At 60.4% G+C, this 23747-nt stretch overlaps 2 protein-coding genes and 1 long non-coding RNA gene across 8 annotated transcripts in view; 1 reads left to right on the plus strand and 2 right to left on the minus strand.

Moving 5' to 3' along the window:
* NOS1AP (nitric oxide synthase 1 adaptor protein) overlaps positions 1–23747 on the minus strand; it is a 36451-nt gene that overhangs the window by 1759 nt on the left and 10945 nt on the right. For 2 of the 6 annotated variants that reach the window (XM_083845671.1, XM_083845669.1), the window contains exons 3-11: positions 11276–11368; positions 10923–10996; positions 10297–10405; positions 10019–10160; positions 9092–9249; positions 8418–8585; positions 6866–7031; positions 6258–6407; positions 81–342 (exon numbers count right to left, since the gene is read on the minus strand). In XM_083845671.1, coding sequence (XP_083701797.1) covers positions 81–342; positions 6258–6407; positions 6866–7031; positions 8418–8585; positions 9092–9249; positions 10019–10160; positions 10297–10405; positions 10923–10996; positions 11276–11368 — 1322 coding nt within the window. Of the gene's footprint in view, positions 1–80; positions 343–5125; positions 6408–6865; positions 7032–8417; positions 8586–9091; positions 9250–10018; positions 10161–10296; positions 10406–10922; positions 10997–11275; positions 11369–13332; positions 13372–23747 lie in introns of those variants that run through there. The other 4 variants (XM_083845674.1, XM_083845670.1, XM_083845672.1 and 1 more) reach the window with 4 other exon arrangements.
* SPATA46 (spermatogenesis associated 46) lies at positions 1033–3901 on the plus strand (the record flags this gene model as incomplete). Its single annotated transcript, XM_083845956.1, has 3 exons — positions 1033–1138; positions 1328–1454; positions 1680–3901. The coding sequence occupies 3 exons, from the start codon at positions 1033–1035 to the stop codon at positions 2314–2316; spliced, it is 870 nt and encodes a 289-aa protein (XP_083702082.1). The 3' UTR covers positions 2317–3901.
* Positions 13551–23742, minus strand: LOC310903073. Its single transcript, XR_014587258.1, has 2 exons — positions 14630–23742; positions 13551–14492 (listed from the first exon to the last, which is right to left on the minus strand). It is a non-coding gene; the product is annotated as an uncharacterized lncRNA (long non-coding RNA).

Below are 23747 nucleotides of genomic sequence, written 5' to 3' on the forward strand. Positions count from 1 at the left end.
TGACACGCAGCCCCACACCAGGGCCCCTCCAGCCTGCCCGAACATCCCTGCCACGGGGCACACGCAGCAGGGACACTCACCCATCCTCGCTTGCCAGCTGTCCCATGCCCAGCGCGGCACCGGCGCTGGCATTCACCTCCGTCACCCCCACGCCGGGGGGGCCAGCCGGCTCCTTGCGGCGCAGGAGATCGTTCACCTTGGCCCCCACGGCCTTGCCCAGGTTGCGGAGGTGCTGGCTGCCAGCAGGGCGGGAGGGCTGCGCTGGGGCACCCGCGGGGACGTGCTGCGGGCGCGGGGTGGGTGCCGTGCTGGCGCTGGCGTTTTCAAACATGCTCTGGTCCACTGGAAGGGAAAGGGAGCAGAGAGCGGGTGTGAGCTGGGCTGCAGGGGGCAAGCATCTCAGAGCTGCCCACCAGCAGCACGGGGGGGAACACAATTTGGGGACAGGGAGGCTGCTCCTGTGGCCCCGCAGCCGTGCCGTGCCTGTGCAGGGCAGTGCATGCAGCGGGGACAGCACGGGGTGAGACGAGGGAGCAGCAAGCCCAGGGCACCATGCTGGTACTGACAGCACACCAAGAGCATCTCTTACCTGGTACCGAGCAGCTTGGGAAGCAGGTTGTGGGGAAAAAAAAAAAGAGAAAAAGAGGGTTTACCAAGGGGACAGCAGGCCTGGCCCTTCTGCATGCTCACTCCATGCTGCCAGGCGAGGTGCGGTGCCAATCCCCTGCCTGGCTGCCTACAGAGATAGGATTCACCGGGTGTGGGTGCAAAACCCCGATGTTACTGCACCATCCTGCACTGGACCAGCTGCAGCCTGTGTGGCTGAGCACCCCCACACCTCGCCCCTTGCATCCTGGCAGCCCTGAGGGACGGAGCCAGCAGGTCTCTGAACACCAGGTCCCTGAAAAGCGCCTCGGAAGGGCTGCGCCTGGTGCCCAGAAGCTCCCTGCGGCACCAGCCCTCAGTGACATCATCTGACGGTACCACGGCAGCGTGGCGCTAGGGCCTCGGCACAGAAGCTGCACCAGGGGGATGGAGAGCTTTGTCGTGCCGTCCCTGCCGGTGGGGGCCATGCCCTGTGGCACCAGGAGGGGCAGCCTGAAGCCCCCCTGCCCCTGGGACCCCGGCAGCCTGCCCGGTGAGGCTGGTGCCCGCGGGCTGCACCCAGGCAGGGGGGCACACAGTGCTCCGGCTGGGCAAACCTGCCTGGGTGGGCAGGGGAAGGGGGCCCCACGTGGCAAAGGGTGCTTTTTAGGGACCGGGGGGGTCCTGCCGTCGCAGCCTGCCTCTGCACTGCTCTCCTTCTCACCCCACGTCTTCCCAGCAGGAATCCCGAAGGCTGTGGGTGCTGCCTCCAGCAGCGCCAGCTCGCCCCCCCCAGCGCTGCCCCCGTGCCTGTGCAGCTCCGCGTGGGACAGCCCCACCTGGCCGCAGGGTGAGCCTTCCTCGTGCTGGTGGGTGTCTCGCCAGCTCTCCAGCCACGTGTCCCATGGTGGAAGGGATGCTCTCCATGCTGGGGGGACACTCAGGGACAGAAACAGTCACCTCAGCATCCCCCTGAGGCTCAGACAGCCCAGCCCAGCAGCCAGGGCTCTGGGCAGAGATGGGCTCAGCACTGTGCTGGGGACTGGGCCCCTCCTGCGTCTCCAGCACCGCTCCCACCCCCGTGGGTGACCGAGCTCGTGCAGGGACCCCCGACTCACTACTGCCCTTCCCTCTGCAGCCGCAGCCTCGCCGGGCAGCGAGCTCCCTGCTCGCACCATCTACCGGCCCTGGTTCTCACCGTACAGCTACTTCACCTGCACCGCAGCAGCCTCCCAGCAGCACCTCTCCTCCAGCCTGGCCATCGGCGCCCAGGAGCCAGAGGAAGCCGACAACCTCTCGGAGACCATCTGCTCTTCCTCCTGCTCCTCGGAGGAGCCGCAGCCCTCCCAGCAGGGCCGGCAGACCACCAGCAGGGTGAGCATCACCGTGCGGGACATCCTCGCGGCTGCGCGGGGGCAGCCGGTGCCGCAGCACGGCTACAAGTGCAGGGCGTGCTGCCGCGTCTTCCCCACGCTCTGGGCGCTCAAGACCCACATCCAGCACAGCTCCCAGGAGGGCTACAGCTGCAAGGCGTACTACCGCAAGCTCAAGGTCCTGCTGGAGAAGGAGCACCAGGCGCAGGAGGCCGAGGCCCCCCCCGGCACCCGAGCAGCCCCGGCCGCCGCGGGAGGGCACTGCTCCATCGCTGCGGCCGCCAGCGCAATAAACGCCACGCGGAGCAGGGCCTGCTGCTCTCCTGGGAGGCATGGCTCCGCTGCAGCCCCTCGCTGACCCAGTGCTTCTGATGTCCTTTAAGAGGCTGTTCCTGACTTTTCCTTCCCAGCAGCCCAAAAAAAAAAAAAAAGTCACGGAGCCTGGAAAGCGCTGCTCAGCATCTGGAAACCCTGGAGGCAGCATCGGGCACCCTCCAACACCATCAGCCAGCCCTGAGACAAGCCCACACCACGCCTCTACCCCAAAAACACTATTCGGGGCACCTCGCTCTCACGGCCAGCCTGCGGCTGGCACCACAAGCCAGGCAGAGCCGAGCTGCAGGGGAGGGCTGGGGGTCCCGCGGGGAAGGATGCTCGGTTCCGAGGGGGCTGTGCGATGCCAGGGGTGCCGGTGCTGGCTGCCGCCCGGCCTGGCAGAGCGTGGAGGGCAGGAGGAGTACAGAAAGAGAGAGCCAGCGAGAAGGAAGAGACAACAGAAAGCCTTGAGAAATAGAAAGATTTATTTAGCAAAAGCCAATCAACTGATGACAACACCCAAGGGTTAAGTGCACTTACATTGACAGATTGGTTTCCCAGATAGACTGGGTCGACAGTTAGTAACACGACAGTTGTAGGAAAAAGAAAGGACAAAAAATAGAGCTATAAATTCCCAGTCAAGGTCCGTAACAAAAGTGAGAGGCCAGAGAGGCGTTTGGTAGGCAGCGCCGGCTGAGGAGGATCATTCACACACGTACCCACGGCACGGGCTGGCTCCGGTGACGCACGGGGGGCAGCGGCACCCCCTCGGCCCCGGGGCATCGGTCACCACCCCCTGCGGGCAGCGCTGGCCACCAGCCCAAGGCTGCAGGCAGGGAGCTGGCTCGGCACCGCCTGCTGCTTCCCGAGGCAGCCGGGCCTGGAGGAGATGCCCTGCCTGCTGCTGCTCCTGCCCTCGTCTGCCCCCAGGGCACCCTGCTACCAGCACCCACCGCTGCTCTGTCCCCTCGGGGGGCTCCGCTGGGCACCAGGCCACCACTGGGGACACTGAAACAATCACAGAAGGGCTGAGGCTGGAAGGGACCTCGGGATGTCACCTACTCCAACCCCTGCTCGAGCAGGGATGCTCAGAGCAGGCTGCCCAGGACCACGTCCCGGGGGCTTTTGAGGATCTCCAAGGAGGGAATTGGTGCTTGCCCTCGCTGAGCTGCCTGCGGTGCCACCAGCCGCCTCTCCAGCCCGCTGAGGGCCCCTGGCGTCACCCACTGCCCCCAGCTCCATGCCACGGACAGCCTCGTGAGGGTGCCCCCACCCAGATGGTGGGGGCCATGGGGCCCATCACTGGCCCCGATGGCTTTGACGTCCCTGACCAGCTTCAGTTCCATTTTGGCTTTAGCTTTCCTAACTTCACCCCTGGGTGCCTGGGCAATGTCCATGCTTGCTTCCCCCCTCCGTACTCTTCCTCTTTGGGTCTGAGTTGGGCCAGGAGCTCCTTGTTCACCCACGCAGGCCTCCCGGCGTTCCTGCCTGACCTCCTCGTTGATGGGATGGACCTCCTGAGCTTTTCGGAGGTGATCCTTGAGCATTAGCCAGCTTTCCTGGGTCCCTGTGCCCTCCGGGGTCTTGTCCCACAGGATGCCTGGGGAGGCCCAAGGTCTGCTCTTCTGAAGCCCAGGCTTGCGAGCTTGCCTTTCACCTTCCTCCCTGCACTAAGGACCCTGAGCTCCACCATCTCACGGTCGCTTTGACCTTCGTGTTCCCAACAAGCCCCTCGCTGCTGCTAAGAGGCCCGGCACAGAACTCGTCCTGCCTTCCCACCGGGACCCCCAGCTCCTGCCAGCCCCACCGCCCTCAACATCCAGCCTCCTCCTGGGTGGGCAGCGCCCAGCACAGCCCTCGCCTGCCCCGGGGGTCTCACCCACACCCCGCTCCTCAGCCCCGAGGGGACTGGGGCAGGAGGAAGCCACGGGCCTCCCTCGGCAGGGGGCCGAGCAGCAGAGCACAGCACGAGCTCGAGGCGGGGAGATGCGCAGCGAGGGGTTAGGCGCAGGCACAGCGAGCAGACAGAGCCGGCCAAGGGGAGAGCAGCAGGCAAGCGACAAAGCGAAGCAGAAGCAGGACAGGAGGGTGGAAGGAGAGGAAAATGACCGTGCCAACCCCCAGCTCTCCCAGCGTTTCCTCAGGGAGCAGGGGGGCATCAGGGCTCCGGCCCGTATCGCTTCAGCTGCGGCCTCTTGGAGGCCGCAGCAGCGGGCAGCTGATAAATGTGCTTGCAGAGAAGGGAAAGGCTCCTGTGGGGGCCCCTAAGGACAACCACCGGCCTCTGGGGGGCTGCTGGGGCACCCTGACATCCCGGATTCGCCCCTCTGGAGGGTGCAAACCAGGCTCGTGAAGGAGCCCCTGCGCACAGCTGGTCCTCACCCGCGCCACCCGCCAGCTCCATCCCGGTCTGCCCGCTGCTCCCGGGCAGGCACTGGGCAGCTCCCAGCAATGTTCACAGCTGGCATCACCTCCTGGCATCACCTCCTGGGGGGCCAGAGACCCTCGAACCGGGCTCAGCTTCTCCCAAAAAGCAACCACCCCGAATCCAAACGAGCACAGTTCCTGCCGGAGGAGAGCTCGCTCCCCACGGAGGGTCTGTGTGTGTCTGTCTCCGCACAGCCATTGCCAGCCCTGGTTTGCGGGCAAGCACCTGCTGGGAAATGCGGTGGGTTTTGTCTGTAAAGCGAAGCAGGGAGCTGGTGGTGGCGGTGGGTGCAGGGAAGCACTTGAAAACATGGCTTGAGAACACCAGAAAGGCTTCGAAGCCTGGCAGCCGTGCTGAGGAGCTCCAGGACCAGGCAGCGAGGGGAAGGAGGACTGCACGCCCCGTGCTGCGCTCCCTGGCTCCCGCTCCGTGCCCGTAATGACTCCCTCCCCGCTCTGCAGCCCCGGGGAGGGGCAGGCAGTGCCCACGCACCCTCCACCTGCCTTGGGCAGGGACCAACCCTGTCCCAAAGCACCGCAAGCCCCAGCACCCTGCCAAAGCTGCCCGTGCCTGGCCATCCTGTGCAACCTCCTCTCACCCCTTCACCTTCCCAGGCTCGTCCCCAGCGTCCCCCTGCTCTCACCCACGCACCCACACTGCCGCTCATCCCGACAGCACGGCCGCAGCCTCCTCTCCCACCACCTCCACATGCAGAAACCCCACTCACTGCCCCATACTGGCTCTTGGCTCCCTCCCATCCCCGCTCACCACCCCACAACTGCTCTCTCATTCCCCCAGCAAAGACCTTCGCCTGTCTCGCCGCTCCCCCCGCAGTAACACCGCTTACACCACCTCCCAACCCGGCACAGGAGGCATGGGCCGACCTCTGCAGTTTGGGGCTGCTGGGCAGCTGTGCGCCGTGGGGCTCTGGCAGCGATGCCAGCAGCACGACAGGGCCCTGCGGGGCTGTGATGGTGCTGAGGGCTCTTTGTTCCCTTACTTCTGACCTCTCAACGCAGCCCGGGGGCAGGCACGGGGACCAGGGAGCAGCACAAGCCTGGCACGAAGCTGAGGGTGCTGAGGGCTGGCTGAGCTCGGGACAACGGGGCTGGCAGCAGGGACACAGCCTGGGGAAGGACGAGGTCTGTGCCCTGCTCCTGCTGAGCTGGCAGGTCTCCGGGTGCCATTTATTTCCCCTGGGCACGGCACAGCGCCACGCGCCGCCCTCCGGCCCCGCGCTCCCTCCTCCGGCCCCGGCCCCGCCAGGGCTCCCGGCTGCTCCGCGCCACCTCCTGCCGTGCCCTACACCGCGATCTCGTCCTCCAGGCTGTCGCCCAGGTCCTGCCGGGGCTGGACGTTGAGCAGGCGCGGCGGTTCCTCCTGGGACCAGGAGTCGCGCTCCTCGCTCTCGTCCGTGTTGGACTCGTACTCGGAGGCGATGCCCGACTCGCGGAACTTGAGGAGCTCCAGGCTGCCCAGCGCCGGCTCCGGGGCGTGCGGCCCCGAGCCCGGCAGGAAGCGGTAGCACTCCAGCTTCACCAGACAGTCGTTCCTACCTATGGGGCTGCCCAGGGCGCTGGGGAAGCCCGAGCCGGGGCCCAGCTGCGGCAGGTGGGTGTCCTCGGGCTGCGGGGTGGTCGGGTCGCAGAGCACGGGGAGGGCGCCGGAGCGGAAGGTGATCTCCAGCAGGCTGTCCTGGGAGCCCGCTGCAAGAGAAGGGCACGGCTGAGAGGTGGTCACAGAGCCATCCCGGTCCTCCTGGGTGTCCCCCGGCCACCAAGGCAGGCTGTGGACCCCCACGGGAAGGACAGTCCCAGGGGGCTGCTGGCCTGCAAAGAGCCAGGAGGAAAGGTTGTCCGTCTCCCACCCCAGCTCCTGCAGGGAGCCGATGGCCACATCTGCTGGAGAGGAAGGTCAAGGAGGGGCTCTCAGGCAGGGAAGGAGCTGGCACAGACTGTGCAGCCGCTGGGGAGAGCAGACATGCTGATGGACACGTGGGACCGCTGCCCCCATACCTCCCTCCACTCTGCGTGCAAGCACCCCGCTGCAAGTGCAACACGCTGGGCCAGAAGGGCACTAACACTGCCCTGCACAAAACCACGGGAATGTGCAAAACTGGGATCCCGTTAGCTGGGAGGGGAGAGAACGGGGTGGGAGCACTTACTGGTGTTGTTCCCCGCCAGCTTCAGCTCCAGCTCCTGCACCTGCTTGACCAGGAGCGAGATGTGCTGCAGCAAGTCCTTGTTCTGCAGCAGGAGCTGGTGCACGCGCGCCTGAGCCTCCAGCCGCGCCGCCGCCTCCGCGGCCAGCTGGTCCTTCAGCAGGTGGACCTGCGGGACAGCAGACAGCCCCGTCACGCCAGGGCACACTCAGCGCAGCGGGAGGACGATGGAAAAGCTGGCAGGGAACGCCCGTAGGCAGAGCGTCCGTTCATTTCAGCACAGCTACCGATATGCAAGCACCTACATCAGCCCAGCACCAGGGCCCTGGGAAGGATGGGGGCGTTGCTGGGTGAGACCCGGCACAGCGGGGCAGCTCTGCTGCGAGCTGCAGCGAGCAGAGCCCCAGGAGCGTGCTCCAGGCAGGGGGACACAGCAGCACAGAGCCACCCAGGAGCCACGCTGGCACAGCACCAACCCTGCCTGCACCCCCGGCTCCTGTGCGCATGCAGCACACCCACCTCCAGCACAGATCAAGACCCCCAGGGAGACAAGAAAGCATGGATTTGATGGAGGAAAAAAAAAAGATCAGTTTTTATCTTGGCTGAAACGTGACCACAGGGGAGGTGGGGGAGCCCTCTGCCCAGTGCCGGTGGGCAAAGCAGGAACTGGCAGAGGTGGAACCACAATTAAATGCTAAGCAGGTGCAAAAGCTCAGCGCTGACAGCATCAGCCTGAAAAGCATCCCTCCTCCCGGCCTGACAGCTGCCTCCGTCACAGGCGTGCTGCAGGGCTCGGGGGATGCAGAGAAGCAGCGAGCAGAGCCCAAATGTCACCGCTGGCACAGGGACAGGGGCTTGTGCCACCAGTCCCCTGGGGACAGCACCCAGGAAGGCTGCTTGGCCGTAATTCAAGGGACTTCTACACGTATCTGGAAACACCTTGCAAAAGCAAGTCTTTCTGGTCAACGAGGGAATTAAATGGTGTTTCATCCCTAGCCAAGTAATTACAGGCAGAGATAATTACAAAACGGTCCCCGTAGCTACAGAGCCATCGGTCTGACACAGATCCTGGACGACACCGCGGATCTACTGGCTTTGTTGGTAAAGAACCAAGGCGGTGCCAACCACCATGCGTCCAGAGACGAACTGACTCCGTGCTTTTGAGAGCAGACAGCGAGTGCCCCTGACAGAGGCGTTGATGTAATGCATTCAGTCAGCTAAAAGGCATTCGGCACAACGGAGCACAACATTTTCGTTAATAAATCAGCGACACCGAAGCACCGCGCCGCACACGGAGCGGGTTAGAGAGGAGCCGAGTGGCAGCTCCTGGGACGGGAACCATCCCGCGGCGGGCACAAGTCCAGCACACAGCCTCAGACCCTGCAGAAAGGGGGACGAGGCTACAGGCCGCCTTCCCACCGGCCAGCCAAAGCACGGCACCAGCTGCTTGGGCCATGGAGAAAGCCAAGTAATTGCGGGTAGCTCTGGGAGGTGTCAGGGAGCAAGGAAAGCTGGGGTAACCACTAAAGGTACAGGGACTCGCGGCGGGACGAACCTGTGCCACGGCCACTTGCGTCTGCTGCTGCTGCTGCTGCAGGAGCTGCTGCAGGAGCTGCATCTGGTGGTGGGCAGAGAGCGGCGTGCCCAGGTCGGGCAGCTGGGCGGACGAGGGCAGCAGCAGCTTGGGCGAGGCGGTCAGGATGTCCTCGGGGTGGAGGCAGCCCTGCAACACACCGACAGGGAAAGCATGACCCCATCCGTGCCCCCTGAGAGCCACCACCAGGCACAGAGCAGCCCTCGAAGCACGCAGGGAACAGGCTGCTGCATTCAAAGCAACCGCACACGCCTTGCTGCGGCGGGCTGAAAACCTCTGGGACGGTTTTTGCCTGGTGGTGGGCTCGCTGACCTCCCCGCATCCCCCCACAGCAATGTCACAAAAGCACAAATGTTTTGGCAGAAGATTTCACAAAAGGCTGACATTTCCCGTGGAAATTTCCACTGTATCAAAATAAATAAATAAATAAAAGGCACTTTTTTTGGTGTGAAAAACAATTATCCCTATCAGCTCTGCCCCAGACACTTTCCACATGGCTGTGGCGAGGCTGGCGCTCTGCGGGAGCGCCCCGGGCCCCGAGCCAGAGGGCAGCAGCCGATGGCTTTGATCCGGGAGCTGGGCAACGCTGCAAAATCCCCTCCCCTGGCCCCGGGGATGCAGAGGGACCCACGCACCTTGGCGTCGGCGCTCGCCTCCTTGCCCACGGCGTCCAGGTCGGTGACGCCGCGGCTGAAGTCGAGGATGCCGGCCCCGGGCAGTGGCAGCTCCACGGCGTCGATGTCGGTCTCCTCCGCCGAGGCGGCCGCCCGCTCCGCAGCGGTGAGGCGGCAGGCTGCGGGAGGGCAGGGACGGAGCTGGGACCCCACGCACCCCCCCCGCCACCCCGTCCTCGGCTGCCCCATTCCCTGGGGCTCGCGGCCGAAACACACCCGGGGAACGGCAGCCAAAACCCCTGCGTTCGGGGGAAATGGGCCATCAGGGGTAGGAGGCACAGAAAAGTAAAGGTAAACAGGAGGTTACGGGAAAAGAGACAAAAAAACACAACTAAAAAAACCAGATGCTCAGAAATCCCCAGGGAACAGCACACCATGGCCGGTACATTGTAGGGAGGAAAAACAAGCAGGGAGCTGCCCAGGACAGCACGGTCCCCCCAGGACAGTGCAGCTGCGGAGGCTGGGCTGTGCCGGGGGACCCCGCAGCCGACGGCAGCGCAGCATTTACACACTTACACCCTTACACACTCAGAGGGTCAGGAGCCAGCCCGCACACTGCCTGGGGACGTGGGGACGGTCCCCACTTTGGCCTCTGTCCCGGCAGCCGCGAGGAAATGCTTGCGGCGCGTGCAGCCGAGCACGGAGAGCTCTCGGGCGCCCGCTGACCCCGCTAATGGGCTCCCAGCACGGGGGACGTCTGCGAGGATGCCGGCTGACGCCTAGCGAAGGCTCCTCGCTGGGTGAGATCCCGCAGCTCCACAGCGCGCACCGCCGTGCAAATCTGCTCCCCGCAGGTGGCAGCCAGCGGCCAACGTCGCGGAGAGGCAGCGGCTCTGCGCAGCGCCTGCCAGGCCCCCGGGACCCCACAACCCCACCCCGGCACGGTACCTGGGACGTCCAGGTCGTCCCCGTTCCTCTCGCTGTCTCCATCCTCCTGCCCGTCGGCGTTCTGCTGGGTGTGCTGCAGGCTCAGCTTGTGGCAGACCTCGAACGCCTGCCCCACCGTGCGGACGATGCGCATGGCTTGGCTCTGCGGCGGGCGAGGAGGCGAGCAGAGCGCGGTCAGCCCGGCCCGCCCGCGGGGTGCTGAGCACAGCTCAGAGGGCAAAGCGTCCCGGCCACTCCGCCGGGACCCCCCGCCGAGGGACGGCCCCCAGCATCCTCACCTTCTTTTTGGATTTGAAGACGTTGCACCTGAAGACGTTGCTAGAGCCATCCCTGGCAATGTAGCTGAAGATCTTGAGGTCCTGGGAGTCGTGGGACACGTAGAATATCCTGCCGGGATGGAAACAAAGTCGGTTTGCCTCCAGCACACGCTCCCCGTGGTGCCCAGGAGGCTGAAGGCTGCAGCCTGTTTGCAGGGCATGCTCTGGGGTGCTGGCAGCTGCCCAGCCTCTGCAGCACAGCCCTGCTAAAGCCCATCCTTTTTTTTTTTATATATTTTTTTTGGCAACTGTGCTGCCTACACTGAGCAAATTAACCTGCAGCAAACACTTTGTGAAGGCTGCCCAGGGATTTCTCTGCTCAGCTCACACAGGGCAGCACCACGGGACGCGGGGGACCCATGGGAACGAGACCTGCGTGCCTCTTTGGAGAGGTGGCCTCTCGGCTCGGGCGCCTGCTCCCTCCCAGCACTAATTATTGCTCTAATTGGGATCATTAAAAAGGGCTTACTGGCTGTCCTGGGGAGCTCGGGGGGAAGGAGGAGGCTTTTCTGCGTGAGCGGCCCCCCTCCTCCCCGCAGGGCAGGGATCTGCGAGCGGCCGCTGCCGGACACGGGGCTCAGCCTTACCTGTAGATGGGATCGTGCATGACGAGCATTTTGTTCTCATCCCAGGCCCATTCTTTTTTCTGCAAGGGAAGAAGCTGAAAATGAGTACGTCAGATGCTGCCCTCGAGATCGAGAATGAGGCCGAGGGGGTGCTGGGACGCTGCTTGCCGTGGCTCTGCTGCTCTCCAGCCCCAGCTGATGACCTCCCCTGCCTGCAGCCAAAAACCCCATGGACTGCACCCTGCCCAAAGCCATGGCAGCACTGCGAGGGGCCTCCCCGCCCCCGGGAACTCAAGGCCAACCTTCCCGACCATGCTGCTGCACGCCCCGCGGGTCCCTGCCACCCCGAGGTGCCCCGCTCCGGGGCCGCCTACCTTCTTCTTCTTCTTCAGGATGACCTTCACGCCGTCCACCGACACGACGAGGCTCACCTTCTTCTTCTTGATGTTCTTGGCTTTGAACTCATACTGCACAGAGAGGCCTGAGTTAGTCCTGAGGATGCTCCGACGGGACGGAAAGGCTTCCCTACGGCCCCGTGCCTCCCCAGACCCGCATCCTTTCCTCCTGCCCAGCGCCCAGAGGAGCCCGCTCGAAGCAACGTGTCCCCTCAACGGGACAGGGCTTTGCTCCCCCTGCACCTCCACAGGGCCACATCCCCCTGCAGAGGGGCGATTCCCCGGCCCCACGGGTTTGCTGTGCTGGTTTGTGGCCACTGGGGAGCTCTGGGAGGAGGAATCAGTGGGGGTGTGGGGGGCTCGGCACGGAAACAGAGGATTCCTGAGGGCTCTGTGAGCCTCGCCGGGGGAGACGGCATAATGCGATTACCCACTCCAGTTAGAAGTCACTGGATGGGAAATAAAACTCAGGAACTGCCAAAGATCAGTGACTAAACACAAAGCTCCGGCCCAGCCCCGGGGAGAGACCACGACTCCCCTAAATCCAGCCCCTCCTGCACGCACAGCCCTACAAGCAGCGAGAGGGTGGGCAGGGGGGGGGGAACAGCTCAGGCGCTCGTTTTGGCTGGGCAAACTCCTGCACTGCAACCGTCCTCTGCAGGAGCTGTGCTTTTGGGGTAAAACCACGGCGTTTTGTGGGGTGGGGGACCCCCAGCAGTGGGTCCATGCACACGCTCGTGGCCCTGGGGACAGCAGGCACGTGGCCAGCTGAGCCCGAGAGGCACCGAGCATCCACAGCTCTGCGCTGTGAGCATGGAAACTGTGCTCGTGAACCCCCTTTTTCCTCCCCTTGCCCCCACCTCCATCCCTGTGGGATTTCTGAGGACCCACAGAACCGCTCCACCACTGACACCACATCCCCAGCATGCCAGTCCCCACACACAGGGGACAGCCCCCTCCCGGCACAGCAGTCCCACGGCCTCTACGTGAAGAAGAGGGATTTAATTAATCCCCTCCTTAGCCCGCACGGGGAGCACCAGCCAGGCGCCCCGATGCACAGCCCTGCCCCGTGCCCACGCGAGGCTCCGTGCCATTTCCAGCGCCGCGTGATGCATTAGCTCCGGCAGCCAGAGCCAGCAGGCAGGGAAAGCTGCTGGCCCCGACCTGCGATTTAACGACAAAAGACCTGAGAATACAATTCCTCAAAGCCATTTGGAAGCGGCTGGCGGGGATGAGTGATACCGATGACTCAGAAAACCGCCCGGCGGGGTGACGCAGCTCTGCCTCTCCCTGCACGCGCCGGGCAGCCTGGGCAAGCCCACGTGCTCCGGAGCCACGGTGGTGGGCTGCAAGAAGCGGAGCTCAGGCTCCTGCCGTGGCGACAGCCAGCCCCAAAATCCCCCATCCACGAGCTGCCTGCAGGGCTTGTTCCCTGCGTACCTGGTGGAGGGGGCTGCCTTCAGATCTGGTCAAAAAGGAGCCCCCGCTACTGCTAAGGACCAGTGCCAAGATCGCAGCGGTGCATCTGAAACCCCACCAACCCGATTTAGCCCCAAAAAGGTGGGCTCCAGCCCGAGCACTCAGCAGCAGGCAACCCAACCCTCTCCAAAGCCCCGCGTGCCATTTCTCCTCCGGCGCCGCAGGCTGGATGCTCCACGGCACCGAGCACGGCTCCACGCCCCCGGCGCTGCCGCCTGCTGTACTGGTCCTGCTGCTCACTGACCATCGGCACCCAGCTGCTGGAGCCAGGGGATTTATATTCCGGGTGACCCTGAGTGCTAATTAACCTTGGCTCAGAGAGATAGCAGCCCAAAAAACACCTCGTGGTTAGAGGGATTATTTTTAGCCTGGGCTTCGGTGAGTACCAGCCCCTGTAAAGCTGCGCAGACAGCGCAGGGCGCTTAGCAGAGAGGTTACCAAACCCCAGCACAGGTTATACGGGACGCAGGGGATACAGAGCGCCCGGCAGACGCTCCCACACGCCTGGCCCTACCCGTGGCTGCAGGCCAGGGGCACTGCCCGGGCTCATCCCTCACCCGCCCGTGCCGTGCCGAAGCCAAATCCCCGCGTGCCGAAGGCAGAACTCCAGCAGGAACTGAAGGCAGCAAAGAAAGCGAGCGCTCAGGAGGACCGAGCGGCCAGATTTGCTGAGCGCTCTCATAAATCTCGCCCTTTATCCCGATGCCTAGAGGAGAGCCAAGCTCCCTTGCAAGCCTGAGCCACACACTTAGAGCTACCCCACGTCCCGCACCAGCCCCAGCTCGTTAGCAAGGGTGCACCAACGAGCACAGGCGCTCTTTGGGATAATCTCCCTTGCACCCAAGCCCAGCTCCAACCAGCAAAGCACTAATGAACTCGTGCCCGCTTGGGTTCCCTGGTGAAGCACTGACTGAAATTTAATAACAGCTCAGCAAGGAAGAGAATTCAACAAGGCAGCAGCTCAGCCGCGCCTGCTCTCAGATGCACGCCTGTCCTGCCAAGGTGCAGGTGGTCTCACGGGGGGGGGATGCCAGGGATGGATCAGAAGGGCAGAGCCGACATCTCCCCACCCGAAACTGCTGAGCAGAGCGGTGGCAGGTCCGGCTGGCTCGGTGCACGCCGCAATTGCGGGTGCTGCACAGCTGGACCTGCCCTTGGCCCACCTTATCCTGCAGCGTGCCCCAAAACGCACACAGGCTGCGGGTGACCCTGGGGAAGGGACCCCGAGCTGGCACAAACAGGGGCTGCGAGGGAGGGAGGGAGGGCAGCAGGAGAAGGGAGCAGCAGGGCACGCCGAGCTGGAGCACTCGCTGCTCTGCAGAACAAGTAGGAACATCGTCATGTGTGAGCTGCTTCACCCCTGCTCACAGCCACAGCGTGCAATTTGTTCTGCCTCCCTCACAAGGCTGTAATTCAGCAAACCGAGCGGGTTTCACCCCGAGCAGTAGCTACGGGCAGGGTCAGGGGCAGGGCCGGGTTTGTGCAGTTTCTGTGAGCGAGGTTTGGGCCACAGAGGCTGTAAGGGATGAACTCAAAACCGCGCAGGGCTTGCTCAGACCTCCCGGCTCACGGTGCCACTGCTCAAATCAGCAATTTGTTATTCTATTCCAGCCTGCAGAGGGATCAGCCAGCGTTGATCCGGAGGAGAAGACAACAAGCCGCACGTTTCCAGGGATGCTGGGCCAACGCCAGAGCAGCTCTCGCTGGGAGTCACATCCTGCATCCCCAAGCGCGCGATAAGATCTCCCAGCGCTAACGAGCTCCTCGCCGAGAGCGAGCACGGCCCCACGTGCACCAAAGCCCGGCGGATTTCTCAGCCTGACGGCCACCTGCCCCGTGCCTCCGCACACCCACCTCGCCCGGGGCCGAAGGACTGACCCGCAGGGAAACGTGGGGAAAGCAAAACCCATCCCGCCAACGGTGCCGGAGCAGCTGCTTCGGGAGAAAACCCACATTTCCCTCCGCTGGGGGAACCAGGAGGATAGGCTCGGCTACAGATGTCTCCAGTTTGCAGAGATGAAGCCCAGCCTGCTGTTTCCTGAAGAAGAGACACAGAAATCATCGCCCAGCCTGGCAGCAAGGAAGGAAGAAAGAGGGTCTGCACAGCTTCCCCCACCATCCCCTTTGCCTGTCACCGTCTTTCTTACAAATAACCAGATGGTGTAAAGGCTTTTGGGCCTTCAACCCAGGTGTTTTACCCCTCTTGGGGACAATTTTAGATTTTGAAACATCCTTAATAATATTTCAGGCTTATATTAATTATATTAATCCTTGGCTATAGCAGTGTGACGATCCCAGAAGATGCACAACTGCAATAAACAACTTCAGGGAAATGCCCAGAAATGGGAACGAGAAATAGAAAAATGCTTCTCTTCCTGGGCCTGCACAGCTCCAAGCTCCGGTTAACAACTCTGCTAAAATGCTCAAGGCTTGAAAACGGACTTTTGAGATGTGCTTTTTATTTTTTAATGTATTCAAGACAAAAAACTAAGGATGTCTCACTAGTGGAAAAAAATTTATTAGATGACTTGTAAACTCCAAGCAGCCGTGAAGCAAGTGAATAAAGACTACCCTTTAATTTTACATTCCACACACACAGAGGAAAAAAAAAACACAAAACATTTTTATCTTCTCAATTAGAAAAGAAACATTTCTAAACAGCAGAGCACAAGAGTCTCAGCACTGACCACAGGTTAGTGGGAGTCTATTTTCAACATCTGTCTTTTATGCAGAGCTGGCTATTTAAATAACTTCAAAGGCATGCTCTTAGATGGAAAATAATGCCAGCTGGTGTATGCATCATTGCACAACACATTTCTACTGGCAGAGTATTAGAGTTGCCCTTTCTTGAGAGCAGAGCAACATATGTTACTTAATAGGGAGCGCATGTAACCTTGTCAGTTTGGAGTAAAATTATGTACGAGCCTCGAGCGCGATGGGTATGTGTGAAAAGCACAAAAAAAACCCTCCACATCCTTAGAAACGCGTTATCTGCCCCTGTCTCACGGCTCCTACACGGTACAAGTGTGGGGAAACTTTTAACCATGCGCTGCAGGCTCTGTTGGGCAGGTGAGGTGCTGACGGAGGGAGACGGTGCCTCTCTGGGTTCGGCATCCCCCCACGTTCGCAAGCACCTGAAAAAGATTAGCCTGAACAGAGATGCCCTCATTTCAGTCCAAAACGTAAACCTCAGCGGGTACAGACTCCAGTCTGCCCACCAGCATTCTCCATCAGGAAGGGACAGACTACTGGGAACGCTACACGTCAGCGCTAGCAGAATGCAAATAAACGTGAGGTTCCTCAATGGAAGCTCACCAGGTGCAGCGGGCTGTCCCCATCCCAGCTGGTACAGCACAAGCTAGGCTTCAACCCACCATCAGCTTGGAGTATGGAAGGACAGAGAAGCAAGCAGCAGCCTTGTGAAGCCTTCCCCAGCCCTTGGGAGGAGCAGCAGTAATGACCTGCTCGTGAAGAATTAACTTGTTCCCAAGTGACAGCTGAGGGCGAGCTTAATCAAGGCTCCGCAGCTCCAGAAACCCAAGAATTAACAGCTCCAGAGGAAAGCTACGTACCCGGCCATTTCTGGCACCGAAAACACAAGAAATGACAATACTTGCCAGAAATGTGTGGCGTAACCCAGAGGGGACCCTGGAGGCACCTTGCTGGGATGCTAACAGCAGTACTGGGGCTGTATTTTCCTGACCCACACAAGGAAATGGCACCAAGATCCCAGCTCTGATGAGCCCCAGCAGCTGCCCCCTGGAAGGGGAACCTGAGACAGACCTGGCCCGTTGCTGGGAAAACAAAGAGCAAGAACGATATCTGCAGGAAAAGAGCAACAAAGTGCAAGGAAGGTCCCTCGGTGCTGGTGCCGTTAATGGGAGAAGGTGCACGGATGATTTCCAGCCCTGGGCAGGGCTGCATCACACCAAAGCATGCAGCGTGGTGCTGCAGCATGCCCACGTGTCCCATGAGCCAAGTCTTAGGCCAAAGGTTTGGGAGAGCTCACACGTAGACAAGACGCACGCACCTGGCAAGGGGTGCAGGCGCAGGTTGCCGATCACCAGCCCGTTCTCTGCACCGCTGCCCGCGCCCCCCTCTCCCGCTGGGTCCCTTCCACAGCAGGCAGCCTCCTGCAGCGAGCCCAGCCCCGGCGGGACGACGCCGAGCAGATTGCTCAGGCAGGCAGAGGCAGGTCCCTGCTGGTCCCCCGGGGCCGGGAGAGAGCTCTGGGCCGAGCACCGCGTCCTCCCCGTGCGCACGGACACCGGCGACGCGCAGGCGCGCCAGGAAGCCCTCCCTCCGACGGTGCCAGAACCGGGGCCGAAAACATCCTGCCCGGCCCCTGTCAGGTTCTGCCAGTGGCTATCAATCCACCGAGGGGCACGGGGATTTGGAAAGGGAGAAACGAAGCGCTGGAGGCTGGTTCTTGGGCTTAACGCTGCTTCATAAAGCTCCTCCGCAGGTCAGCAGAGGCTGCGTTTGTGCATATGGAAAAGCGCAGCTCCGAGGTGCGCGTGCATCCGAAATAGCTGTCGTCGTGGTTTGTGCTGACAAGGTCAGGGCCGATATTCCCATCCAATTTCAGCTTTAATTTTGGTAACTGTCTGTGACGGCCATGCGTCCTGACGGGTATAAATGGGAATCGGTCTAAAAATACCCACGCTGCGAGAGCGGCAGAGCAGAGCTAGGCTCGGTGCTTTGAAATAAGCCCAGATCACAGCAGCACGCCCATTTATCACAAAAAATATGTGCTCCAATAACACTGACTATTCCACAATAAATTCCGTCTGCTCGCTTTGCTATTTCCCACCATACAGCTGCCTCGATCCCCTTCCTTTCTGCCTCCGAGTTCCATTAGCTGAGCTAACGCGCTGGGGCACGCGCAGCAGCCGCCCTCACCCCGAGCACTTCACAGGGAACTTGGAGAAATCAGGACGGATAAAAGTTAAATCAATACCAAACACACGGTCAAGGGGATAAGGTTCTTATGGATAACAGCTGCTTCTCAGTCCCCCGTTGCAGAACTCCCATTCGGAGACCTCCGCGGGGGCAGCAGCAACCAGGCTGCCCCGCAGACACCAGCGATGAGCCGCACGTATGCAGCTATTTATCAGCTCTTGCTAATATAAGCAGCGGCAGCACATTCTTTGGAAACCCCATATCTGGCTGGAATTTGCGGTATTTTTAATTAGCTACCCATCAGCTCCTCCAAGCAGGGAGAAGATCCCACGGGGCAGGGCCACCAGGAGGGCGAGGGGCACCGAGCACCCCATGGGACGTCGCTCCCGAGGCCGGGGCTGGCCGGCAGTCCTGCACCCAGCCCGGGCTGCACAGATACTGAGAGAGCCAGAAAATGCCTGGCGGGTACTTTCAGGAGAGAAAAACATTCTCCGTGCTCGAGATCAACGCTAAGGGAGGCGTTGCCCCAAAGCAACCATGGGGCCGCAGGGCTGGCACCGCCGGGGAGTGTGCCCACCCCAGGCTTCACCCTAATTCCACCTTGGTGAGGAAACGGGGTGACACAACGCACGTACCCATGCGGCTGAGGGCGAGCAGAAGCCGAACACGGCGAGGTTTACAGCCTGGCTTGCGAAACGCAGCCAGGCTTCATTCACTCACCCGTTTCACTGCACGCCAAAGAGACGCTCACCCACACTGCGTGAAAAGCTTGAGCAACGCGGCGCGGAAAGCAGCCGAGAGCGGCCGGGCGGAACAGCAATGGCAAACCCAAAGAAGGCAAGCTGGCAATAACGTAACTAAATCAGCAATTATGAAATTCAGACAATTAATAAAGAATGGATGAGCAACAGCACTGAATGCTTAGCGCACCAGAAACAAGGCGGCCCTCTGGGTCTCGTTAGATGCTGACGGTATGCAGCAACGTTCCTGGGCTGCAGCTGGAGAAAAGAGGCAGTTATTCATATCACACGTTTGTTTCCTGGCTCCTCTTTCAGCAAGAGCTAACACAGGTATTAAAAATTATTCACTAAAGTCTACATTTTGAAATCAGCAGGTCTGAATAATGCCCTACAGAGGGTTTGGTAAAGAGTTATAGGCTCAGATCCTGGAAAAAAATTCCTGCAAGTTGACAAAGGTTTCAAGCTTTTCGTTAGAAAACAGCCAATGTGGGACTTCACACCAACCACAAGGACTGCAGCACAACGCACCGCAGCAACAGTCCTTTGCAAAATGAGATCCTAAACTGTCCCAATAAAATTAGAAGTGTACCACGCAAAGGCATCAGGCTGGCTGAGAGATTTACAGAATATATTTCAAGTTTCCCCCCTGCAAGCAATTTGACAAACGTTATCTGAAACAATAGTAGAGCCTGGCCTAAGGGGATGCCATCCACTAACTGCTAGATCCCAAAATGAAGCAACGATAGAAATTTGACAGAATGCCACTGTTCTTTCAGCAAGCCCCACGGCAGCGGGAGCGCAGTGCTGATCTTTATGCAGGTCTGGGAGAGAGCGGTGTATTTGATATCCAGGTCAAGCGTGCAGGAACTTGGTAGCTATTCGTTTCAGCTGGATTTATATGGCAATGGCCAGGCGGCTTCCCAAAGGAAAAAGGAACAGAAGCTGCATGCACAAGATGCAGAAAGCTGAAAAAGGTCCAGACACTGAGCGGTGGCACCCAGCAGGGAGGATGTGACCTGAGCATCCTCTGTCATGCTGCTGCAATGGACTCGGCGCGATCCTAGGCACATGAAAAAGGGAATGTGTGGCAAAATAGAAAGGTGAAATTATCTCAAAGCACAGCGCTGTGGAAATCCGTAGTGATACATCACATCCTGACATAGGATCACCTATTTCATCACAAACTTCCACGAAGCAATGGGAAAGGGTTCAGAAGAAAGCAACGAGAATACACAGCACGTTTCCCAGGCTCAAGTCCCAGGGGCTGACCCAAAGTCACTCTGTTTAGCTTGTCCTAAGAGCAGGGCCCTGGGCAGAGCCCCGTCCAGCTGCCAGCTCCTTGGCTGTGGGCAAACACAGATCAAACAGCCGGAAGGCGAGCTTGGGTGCGCCCAAACCACAGAAAGACCCGTGAGTTTTTCACATGCCCTTGCTCAGAACAGCCACGGAACAATTTACCCTTAGAGACTGCAGCCGGGGGCAGGCTCCGAGGGACTGAATAGGAAACCCGGAGGGACAGCAGCACTCGCTGCATCCGTGCTCGCTGCCAGCTGTGGGCCATAACTCGGGGTTTTCCTCTCATAAACAGAGGATTTCGCTGCAGCCCGGGAAGGCACGATCTCGGTTGGATGCTCCTGCACTGCCCCAGCCCCTCCGTGCCACGTTTGTGGGCTGGATTCTGATGCCGCTGTCCCCTCCTTGGCCGTTTGGTGCACGGAACCACCCAGAACAAGCCTCCCCGTTGCATGAAGCCAAACCCACCGGGAATTAGTTCTAGCAGTGAAGAAGCTGGGACCTGGTATAGCCAGCAAGCTGCAGCTACCGCCTGCCGTAAGGGTGGGCGAAGGCTCTGTGCGCTCCCCAGGAGCGAGCCCTGCTCTGCCCCAGGGCATTCCCACCCAGGTTTGCGCCAGGCGGCGGCTCCGCACCGCTGGGCGATGCAGCAGGGAACTGATAACTGATAATTCAAACAGTCCCGGGCCCTTGGGGATGAGCAGAGAAGCACAAGCGCGTAATGGCACCCACACCAGTCATCACACAGGTACGTGGCCAGCGCCGACACCGGTGCAAGGTCTGACACAGACGGGAGGTTATTTCGTTATGAAGTTAAGCAGCGCTGGCAGAGCAATAAACCCGCCTGGAAACCTTTGCCCTTTTTGCTCTGATTGTCAGGATGCCGAAAGAGCAATTGAAATTATGACAAATACCCCACCGGTTCCTCCCAGATGGAAGGCAATCCCGTCCGTCCTGGATGATGACGTGAAGCCATTAGCTCGCCCTGCACCCAGCGCTGTTTGCAAGGAGCCAGCTGCCTTCCTCGCCCCCTCCAGGCGCGCCCCCAGCCCGCCGCCACGCACCACCCACCCTCGGCAGATTGCTTTCAAACCCTGCTCCGTTCCCCTGCACAAACCACACGGGCTGTGTTGTTTGCCTTCCTTTTTTCTCTCTCCTCAAGCAAGACATAAATGGCCTAACACTTTTAAACACCCTCTGCGGTGCAAACAGGTATATCTCAAAGGTTTTAATTAAATGTGCGCCAGATGACACCACGTGTTCTATGCAAATAACCGTCCAAGCGCACCCATTTTCACACCAACTGTGCACGTGGCTGTCGGAGGAGGCAAAATTCGGCTTTCAACAGGCTTCTTAAAATTCAGAAATTTTGCCAATTTGCTTTAAAAAAAAAAAAAAAAAGCTCAGCTATGCGAAGTAGCAAAAGTCCCACAAAATCAGATGTACCTGACGGAGTAGGAGGTCTGGAGGAGCCAGGCATTAAAGTGCCTGAAATGCCTCGTGGTTCTGAGCCTGCAAACCTCTGCTGGACACTTCCCAGAAACAGGCTTGCAGGAGACCTCCACGTAAGCAGCATTTAGAACAGTGACTATATAGGATTTCAACCTGGCTTAAGGCCACGTTCGGCAATCCGAGCAGCAAAAAGGAGGACTCGAAACCCTCCAGAAGGACTGCGCCAAGCCCCGGCCAGGTAACACGGGCTGCGCTGGAGAGGTGCCAGCAGCACGAGGAGGATTTTGCATTTTGCATGTATTTACATCATAACACCACGAGAAAACATACAGCTAGGGCTGCCATTTAGGGCCCGACCGCAGCGCTCAAGCATTCTGGGAAAAGAAGAAAATAAAAGGATGTCTAGCAGCCAGTTCAGGCATTTTAAACTCAACTCTTCAGCAGCTGAGAGCGCCTGGGGTTGGGAAGACGCGGCACGTCGGCGCAGTAAGCCCCTCGCTGGCAGCAGCTCCTTTCTGAATCCCTCCAGCTCAGCAGCTCCGTTCGGGGCAGGCTGGCTGCAGCTCTAACCAGTGTTTAATTACCGTTGAATTTGGGACCTTCTGAGGTTCAGGTGCCCACCGACAACCTAAGGAGACTAAGGGATGGATCCCTCCCGGCTGCAGAGGCAGGGAGCGTTTGGGAGGTACGCCCAGCCCGGCTCTTCCGAGCGCGCAGCGACCTGGACTGGGTCACCCTCTGCGAGGCGAGGAGGAGAAAGGGAAAAGCCTCTCTGGCTCCAGACCCAAGAAAGAGACCTCCGGCGGAGGCGTGCTGTGCTGCGGGGGAGCGGGCGGGCGGCAGGCAGCGCAGGAATGCCAGCAATGCCTGCTATGCGCCTCCTGCCCTGCTCCCCGGGTCAGGGCTCCGTCCAAGCGGGATGCTGCAGTCCAACCCCATCCTCCATCACCTCCCGGGTTGTTCCCCCCCTCCCCAGGACCCCTGCTGCCAGGCAGGGTGCCTCCATGCACATTTTTATCCTTTGGTACATTGAGCCAAAACCCAGCGGGGGGGTAGCCCAAAGGCTGCTCCTTCACCAGCAGCGAGAACAAGCAGGGAGACCCCACGTTTGCCCTAAAACAGGCACCGCATCAAAAGCTGCATAAAATCCAGGGTCAGCAGCTGCTCTGAACGCGATGCACAGAACTGCTAGAGCTCGCACGTCAAGTTCTCCTCTTGCTCCCTGTCTGTGCCTAAACACGCTTTTTCTTTGCCCGTTTTCCCCATGCCAATGGGTAGGGAGTGCTGTGCTCCCAGCTCCCCTGGGGAACTTCCCCGACCTCCAGCCGAGCCGACACCAGCCCCGGCACCCAGCCTGTGCCCCCGCAGCCCCACCAGGGCACGAAGGGCCCCGTATACGTGACCCCCCATCACGCCACCCCTCCTGGCACCCTTTTCGCAAGCAGCACCCCAAAGCCAGAAATAAATTCGGAGTCCCTCTGGCAGGCCACATCTGCAGACTCGCATCCTTTAACAACTTGCATCTGTCCCGCGTTACCCCGGACCAAGGCAGCTCGAGCACATGTTTCAAACACATCGTTTGTCTGAAGAAATCATTATTTTACCCTAATTTGCATCCGCTCACAGCTTCAGCTACGAATTGTCTAGGCCGGGCTTAAGTCTGCTTCCATCGGTCCATGAGGACTGCTTTGTTTGGTTTTGCTTTTAAACATTTGGGTTTATTTAAGCTCCCAAAGCTGTGCCAGTCCTCTCGCCCTGATGTGGAGCTGTGCGATTTTGGGGCCAGAGACTTTTTTTTTTTTTAAAGCAGCCTTACCCCAAACGTCTCTTCCCAGAACAACAGGGGTCCCGGGGGACGAGGAGGAAACAGCCGCCTACAGACTTCAGAGAGCTCTCCATGGCATAACAGATCCCAACCCCAGCCTGCAACCAAGGTGAGCAAATCTAAAAAATTAAAAATACATAAAAGACCCAAAAACCTCGCCCCCAGGCCACGACATTAAGCACTGCCGAGGGCAGCGTGCAGGAAAGCTGTTGAGAGAAGCCCACGAGCTCTCTCCGTGCTGAAATTTTGGAGCGAACAAAGAAACAAACAAACAAACCCAAACACCACCGCCGGGCCCCGGGGGGAGGCTGGAGGCTTCCCGGCCGCACGCGGCAGGCAGGGGAGCGGAGGAAGAGCTGCTCTGGTGGCTGCCGGCCAGGCATTATGTGGCCGGAGCGCCAAGCACCCTGCCCGTGCCTATTTCGGGAAGTCGGATGATTTCATAGCCAGCTGACATCCCCTGACCTGCTCGCCGCCGAGCGAGCCCCGCAGCTCGCCCACGTGCTGCCGGTTTCTCCGCACTCGGGGCTTTAAATTCGCACGGGGCCGTCAGCCAGGAGCGAACCTGCCCGCACACCACCCGCGTTTTCGGGCAGCTGATGCGTGCAGCCGGGGCACGCGGGACATCCTGGGTACCCCAGGTGCCGGGGATGCTGCGGGGTGGCAGCGTGACACTTGGTACACGGATGTTTTGATGGAGGGAGCTGCAGAGTTAGGGACGACCCCGGGGAAGGGGCGCAGAGGGGCACCCCCGCGGCAC

The sequence above is a fragment of the Anser anser genome, assembly GCF_964211835.1.
Source record: "Anser anser genome assembly, chromosome: 8".
Lineage (NCBI taxonomy): Eukaryota > Metazoa > Chordata > Aves > Anseriformes > Anatidae > Anser > Anser anser.